The 7909-nt window shown below is 44.8% G+C and overlaps 1 protein-coding gene across 1 annotated transcript in view; it reads right to left on the bottom strand.

The window, feature by feature from the left end:
• Nucleotides 1–5202: 5202 nt before the first annotated feature.
• CXCL14 (C-X-C motif chemokine ligand 14) overlaps nucleotides 5203–7909 on the bottom strand; it is a 17953-nt gene continuing 15246 nt past the window's right edge. The window contains exon 4 of the mRNA XM_019506256.1: nucleotides 5203–6304. Within this exon, the coding sequence (XP_019361801.1) occupies nucleotides 6289–6304 (16 nt within the window). The 3' untranslated portion in view covers nucleotides 5203–6288. The remainder of the gene's footprint in view (nucleotides 6305–7909) is intronic.

The following is a 7909-nucleotide window of genomic DNA, read 5'->3' as shown; positions in this document are numbered from 1 at the left end:
GTTTTACTTCTGTCATCCAACAGCGCTTGCAGACTTCGAGCACCATTTCGCTCTCTGGGGCTTACAACGGGAACAAACCATAACTGGGCCTAGAACGACTGGCCCATGGCAAACACTGGCAGGTCCTTCCCGAGGCTCAAGTGCGGTTTCTGGGATCTGAAACTTTATTTGCACAGTCATCTTTCAAGGACCCCGCAGACACAGTCTGTGAACCCCCGGGGATCCACGGACCACAGATTGATAGCCTAGCAGCTGATAAAGAACAATAGCCGAAAGGACCCGAAAACCTTTCCTAGAAGGATGCAGGCATTTATAGTCACCGCTAGATGTCCCTTTTGCTCTTCCTTCTGTCATCACGTACTCCACTTCTTCAAACCTATTAACTGGAAAAATATGTTGGCTGCCAGCCAGCCTGTTTAATGACATGAAAAATGGGAGAGGGGTCCTCAGCCCTGGAGCTTGTGCATTGCAATAAAGAGATGATCTGGGATTTAATCAACTGGGATGCCATAATAGGGGGGCTAGAGATCAGCGGACCCGGAGACTTGAGAGTTCCCTTTGTACATATTCCTTGTCATCCCCAGCTCCTTGGCATCATGCTGCACTAGTTCATATGAATGCTAAATATATGGTCTTTAAAAAGAAGGTAGAAAGTGAGGTTGCAGGGCTGTACTAGAGGTCAGGGATTTAAGGATTTGATAAAGCATAAGAATAATAACAGTCACAGGACATCTATTATTATTGTGGTGGCGCCTCCGAGCTCTGCCTGGGTTCAGTGGCACGGCAGACTAGGAGTTGTACCAACTTAGAGGGAGCCGTAGTCCTCGCCTCAGAAAACACACACTAAGAGGCAAAACGGCAGGAAAAGGATGTGTTATCACCTTCAGTTTGCATATGGGGCAACAGAGGAGCAGAAGGCTGGATTTTAAACGGGACCTCTCCTTGATTTTAATGGGAGCCTATACACCTTTAGAAATCCAGGCCACTGAGATCGGGTCCAGACGGGGCTAAAGGATGCCCCAATGAAGCCTGCTGACTCTGTGCACGTCAGACCCAGAACTGGGTCCTTGGGTCCATGCGACCGCTTTTGAGCAGAAGTGGGCACGTGGCAGTAAGTATCCCCGAGATGGAGAATCCACTGGGGTGCACCCAGGGCTGCTCTGGCACTTTTATGTTGCCTTCATCTCTGGGGTTCGTGTGCCAAGAACTGGCACGCGGTGCTTCCCCTACCGTGCTTTGAAGACCGAGCAGAAAGCTTCATAAGCTTGTGGACGCTGGGCCTAGAACTGACGCTGATGCCACCTAATTGCTGTCATTTAATTGGCACTAGGAAGCAATTACCTACACTGCATTTCTGCATCAATAAACCATAACACCCCTGTTTTAACAGTTGCTTCTCAGGTTCGTTCAGCAGCAGGTCTTTGTGCCTTGGAAGTGGCTCCTTGCTCTGGCAGGCTGGGAAGCAGACTCTGCGGCACATTGTCACCAGCCTGAGCGAGCGGGAAAGCAGCTGCATGCTGTGGACCCTGCAGCCTCCTGTGCAAAATGACACCGCACATTATTGCCAGCTAGCTAGGAATAGGATAGAAGACCTGAGGGCGATTACAAGAAATATTGCCTAGCGTGGTCATATGTGCTGGGGAGAAGGTGTTTGGAGCTTGCATTGACGGCTGCTGGCTGTTTATTCCTCAGATAATGACAGTCACTGGTCCTGTGCTGGCCTGTGGTCTATCTGGTAAAGATATTACACACAGTCCATTTTGGGGTGGCTTTCAAGGAGGAGGCACATGCTGCTTACAAAAATATCTACGTGCACACAAGGTCCAGCCCTTCAAGCACCTTCCATGGGAGCACTTCATATTTTGCAGGTTTGAACTTGTGCAGAAATGCCTGAATCATAGATCCTGGTATGGATGTTCAACAAGACCCATAACCACAGCTCTACGAAATCGGGGGGAAATACGTATGCGTTTCACCGTGACCACATGCAACTACCCCTTGTAGTGAACAACACATACCAGTGGATGTCCTGCTGAGATGGGTGGAAGGTGGGAAGTGACGCTAGGATTTCCAAAGCTGGTCGCCTAAGGTTCAGCTCTTGAAATCTATGCTTAGCTGACTCACCATAAATGGCTTCATATTCAAAGTGCAATGGGTATTTCAGGATTAGGAGGTCTAGGTTTGGGGAAAAAAATGTGGCCAGTATTTACTTAGATTCCAAATTTTAGACCCTACTAGGAAAACACTTTTGGATGATGCACATCCTAAATGAGGACAATCGATGCTTCAAAACAGTTTAAACTTTAGGGCCCAGTAAGAGACACGGCATATTGAGTGTCGGTGTCTGCTTCCTTGAACGGCCCTGCCAATTAGACGTGATTACATCCTGGCAGGATAAGCTCACGGGTGGGAAGGTAATTGGGTCTCTGTCCGCAGTCCCTCCTGAACCACATGGCTGGGTTTCCCAAGAAAGTGGTGTTTATACTTCTTTCCTGGTGATACTGCCTCCAGATTCTTAACCAGGATTTTAGAATAACCAATTAAAAGATTGTCCCTGGAGATCTCAGGCCTAGTTTAACACTGAGACCAGTGTTTGCTCTGACAGCACTCTGGAAATTTAGTTAATACTGTGGGAATATTCACGCAGCTTGAACATGGTCAGTAAATCTCCTTGTTTATAGATCTCACTAGAGAGTTGTGGTTTGATTTAGGGAGCTGCAGAGTAACTAGGGGCATAGCAGACATCTGGAGACAAAGACCTGGACTGAGAGCACCAACTCATTTAACATAGGTCACCAAGCAGCTATCACTTGTTAATAAACTTTTGGCCATCACTGCCCTGGACCATATATGAACAAGTGAAATGCAAGTGGTGAAAGGCCCTGTATAACATTACTAATCCCATGTAGTGCACAGGCTGGAAAAAAGGAGGCAAAGTCTTTCCTCTATTGTCACGTGTTTTCAGTGCAGCTGCTAGATGTACCTTGGTACTCTTATTAAAACAGAACCTGAAAGCATAATTGCTCAATGAAGGTAGCCCACTGATACCTGATGCCAAGTGGAAGGGTGGAAAGGGAAGGACGAACATTAAAAAACATCATGTTCAGGGTATGCTGTTGGGTGTTTGCTTGTTTTTTGTCACTGCACACTCTTGGCTTCTGTTTATCAAAGTGAGCTTGGCACTGTAGGTTGGCGACTATTCAGCATACTGCTAGACAGGATCATCCGAAGCACGCTTTGAAAACAGCACGAGCATATAGGATTCCTGCTAAAATAAAAGCAATCTGAATTGCGGCTAGAAAAGTTCAAGACAGCCAATTTCAAAGTGGAAATACGTCACACTTATTTTCAGCAGGAAGATCAAATATCAGGACAGGCTACCAGGAGAGGTTTCCAAGTCTTAAGCCAGGACCAGATACGTTCTGATAGAGCTGTAAAACCCATTGCAGACCTGGATATGGGGGGGAAGGGTACATTTCTACAGTGTATGTTATAGAGGAGATGAGTGGAAATGATCTCACAGGCCCTTGTGGCCTTAGGAAACCATGACTCTATAGAGAAAAATCACCTTGTGATCACACCCGAGCCCATTCAAATTGCTGTTACTTAAACAAGCATTTCAGAAGGGTTGTGTTTTCCAGAACGTGTTTCCACAGGGTCTGCAGCAATTCATCTCCTTGCTTTCTGCATCGCAGTGCATCCCTGGGGTTGCACAAGTACTTCAGATATAGCATCAGGTACTTCAGGTGTGAAACATCCGTGCTTAACAGGCTTGTTAGATAGGGTCTTCTCAGCTTGTTTGAAAATGAGCTTGGATGTAGCTACCCCTGCAGAAGCACAGCTGATGCAGTAAAGCAGCACAGGGGTGGCCAACCTGTGGCACAACTGGGACAGGCAGCCTCTGTGTTTGGCATGTGGCGGAGTAGCAAGCGGACAGGCAGCACAGTGGCAGACAGTGCAGGAAGCAGAAAGCAAAGCAGCAGATCAGGCAGGGAGCACAGGGCTGGGAGCAGGAAGCAGAGCAGAAGATTGGGCAGGGAAAGGAGATCAGAGTGGTATGTGGGGATGGCACGGGGCTAATTTGTTGTATGCTTGATAAAAAGGTATCCCCCCCACCACTAAAGTAGCCTAGAAGGTATCTATGACGTATGCTGTTCTCCAGGTACAGAGCTTGTCATGTAGTGCATGAGTATTGGCTTTTTTGGGCTTGGTTCAGAAGAGAAAAGGTTCATTGGCTTTATCTGGAAAAGAATCGAAACACACGTAAGGTGTCCAAGTCCAAACCCATGATCCATACCTTCTTTTTGTGCAAGCCTATGCTGCTGTATAACCCCAGAGGTACCTACCAAGCTCAATAAGCACTTCCCTGTTTCACCTTCAGGCCCTTAGGCACCCATAGCTCTGCTGTGTGAGCACATTCAGAAGTGCCCTGGCCTGAGCAGCTTGGCACATAGCAACTGCTGACACCCTACTGGGTTGGATCTTCCATCTTCCCTCTCCGGAGCATGCCGAAACCTCCAGGCTAGAGGTGAGGCTGGGTGAGATCATTGGCCATTGACTTCAATGGGGAATAAGATTGTCCCTTGCGCTGTGAGCCCTTTGCACCCAACATTGGAAAACACAAATGTTGGCTTTGTTGTAGCAAGGTTGGTCCTGCTTGCCTTACTCGTGCGAGTCTCTTAGATGGAAATTAATGCATGAGAAAGCCAAGCGGTAATGGCCTCGGTGGAAGCATTGGACTGTGCTGTTGCTGCTTGCTATTTTACACGTTTCTTGAATATTGTCAAAGCCTGACTTGCATGTAGATTTTGTGAACAGTCTGCTTCCCAATCAGAAGAAAAAAACCTTCTACATTTACACTCTTGTGCAGTATTATCTGAGTTTGGCTGCTTGATCCTGAAACATCCTACTCGCTAAGACCTTCATAGTGCCTGGACCAGCGGCTATATGAACAAGGAATGTAAATCACTTTTGGCTGAGTCTAATTCCAACAAAGATTATAGGAGTTAGATTGGACAGTGAGTGACATTTTCAGGTTACCCACAGTGTTACTGCTCTGTCTTGTCTATTAATCTTCATTCACTTACTTGGTTATGCATTTTTCAGAACCAATGTGACCTTAACTGGAAAAAAACCAAACCTGACACATTAGAGGCAGGTTGCATTTCGTGAAGTCTTAATGAAGTTGAAGCACAGCCTTCAGCATTTTTAAATATATTTTATTACTTATTTTTCCATTTGTCTTAGAAAGAAATATGAAATCCGCATGCAACTTTCTAAATATTTCAAACATTTAAATAGCATATGATAATTTAGCAGTACAATACATTATACAGAAAGATAATATAGGGAGATTTCCTGTAGTATATTTACACATGAGAAGGTAGTTTTGTTATTTCATTTTTAAAAAGAGGAATGCACTGCTTAACCTTGGAGTATTACATTCAAAATAATGAGTATGTTGCTTTGTGACTAAAAAACAGATATAGGTTTTATACGCTTGCCCTACCGGATTTGTCATAAAAAGGTACCATTTAAAGAATTTTGCTACAAATCTAGGAAATCATACACAGGATTCTTGAAGCTTAAAATATTTCAGTACTGAAGCTGCAAACTTTTCTTGAAAAAAAAGAAGAAGAAGAAGAAGCCGTTCCTTAGTAATAAAATCGCTCTAGAAATGGTTTCTAGTATATGAAAACATTACATGGGACATGTTGCACGTCTCACCCCGCAGCAAAACCTTGATTTGTTAAAGAGGTCCAGAGCAATGTTGGTTCCCAGTGGATGAGAGCTGTTAAGGAGCCTCACTACTGCACTCATACCCCACTACATTTCAGAGGCACGTTACACAGCAAGTCCGTACATAGCCCTATAACGGTGGAAGCTGCACACTACTAGTAACCCTACCCACAGCACTAAAGCTTTCCCAATGCATGAGGACGAGGGACACCATGGTATAATACCGCTTACAAATATTATTGTTCATCTAATGAGCTTATAAAGCTCGATTGCAATCATAGTGACGTATGAACCGATACAAAAAAAAATCTCTTTGAAATGAAAAGCATGAGTTTTCCCGTTCTCAGTACAAAGCAGACAGGTATGAAATTGGAAGTGCAAGAGACGCTTATGAAATCTGGAAGCCTTTTGCACAGACAGCTATAAAATGTAAAAACTGACCCTTGGTAAAAAGTGCTTTATAATAATATAGATTTGTGTCTTATGTCTGTGTGAGAGAGAGAATCTTTTGCAGAGCCTATTCCATTCTTGCCACTGAGCTTTTGCCTCTTATTCTTCGTAAACTCTGAAAAATAAAAGAGGGAGCAAAATACTTCAATCTCTTTGGTTACAGCAGAAACAGCCCTTCTCCCCTCACCCTCCGGACAATAAAATATTAGAAGACAAAGTCTGGATTTCAGGTGAATCAGGAGAAGCCCCACTAGATTTATATGAGCGCAAGAGAAATCAGAACATAGGTCTACGACTTGACACTTCTGCCTTCCATTAAGCGTTTTGGGAAGAGAAAGATCTGCCACTGGAAGGATTACTAGGACATTTATTAGTAGGGCACCCGCATCCAACACTATGTTTTTGACATTGGAAAATCCCTAGCTAATAGCTCAGATATGTTGCTAGCGTCCCTGGGAAGTGCTGAAAAATCTCAGACGTGCAGCGTGATTATGGCAATGCACGGTGGCTTGATCACAATGAGGCAAACCTCCTGAGTTAGTGTTGTAGCACCCCTGGCAGGCTTGGTTTGAATGTGCTTTGTTGTTTGTGAGTGTGAGGGCAGAACACACGACTTGGTGCCTTCATTTCATTTATTGTTTTAATGCTGGCCTTTGGGGTGGGGGGAAATAAGTAGAAAGTTGGCATTTCATGGTGCACACTGTTTACTTACTGGCCCATAAACAGCTCAGGCAGAGCTTGGCAGGTAGTTGGGCAGAAAAATCACCATAGAGGAATGCCCCTTACATTCGCTGCAGCTTTCTTCAGCTGGGCTATCTGCCCCCTGCGGTAGCAAGCAGACCATCCAGAAACAAGGGATTTCTGAGCACGAGCTTACATTTGGCCGAGGCTCAGGGAACTGGATTATGGGGGTAACTTTGCTTGACTGTATTGTGAGCTCAGGACTGTTCACATGGAAGCCAAGAAGAGAACTCATGGATTCAAACGGGATCAGGATTTGGCTCTGTAACATTGCTGCTTAAGAGGCGGGGAGTTTCTACACTCAAAGCCCGTGGAGTCTCTGCATGCCATACCTTTGCTAAATGACTAAGCCATTCATTGCACTTGACTTACTCTATGTTTCCACTGATATCTGTTATCATGCACTTTCATTCATGCTCTCCAGTTGCCCTTTCCCTGGAAGACTGTATTAATTGCCTTATACAACCAGCTGTTATGAAAATAATCTGCCGCTCTTTAAATCTTTACATGCTATTAAGCTCTGTGTTTTCATTCTGATTCCTTTTCTGCCAGTTTTGTGAGATTAAAGACATTGCTGATAGTTTCCAGGCTGCAAAGAAACAGAACTTTTAACTAAGGGCCCTCTGTGCAGTTGGGGATGATTTGCATGTAGAGACTTGACGGTTTGAAGGGCAGGACGAATCTAATCTTGAGTCTTAAAAGGACAGACGGTCAGGTGAGGGTCACTTTTCTTTGCTAATGTGCTTTAACCCTTTGCCTTGAAAAAATGGGTATCCTTAGAGCTGCAGATTTGTCATGGAAACAGCAAATGAGATAAGGCAGGATGTGTTACTGCTTGATGTCCCATTGCACACATATAATAATGTTTTTGTAGAAAATTTAGGGTCGTTTGGGATATGGAGCGCCCTACATAGGTAGAGTGTGGTTCTCTCTCTTGCCTCCACGTCACCAGGATCTGTACAAGGAATTACATGGTGAG

This window comes from Gavialis gangeticus, unplaced genomic scaffold (genome assembly GCF_001723915.1).
Source record: "Gavialis gangeticus isolate Ggan-Ray unplaced genomic scaffold, GavGan_comp1, whole genome shotgun sequence".
Classification (NCBI taxonomy): domain Eukaryota; kingdom Metazoa; phylum Chordata; order Crocodylia; family Gavialidae; genus Gavialis; species Gavialis gangeticus.
Note: the sequence above shows the minus strand (reverse complement) of the source record. Positions and strands in the feature narration are given on the sequence as shown.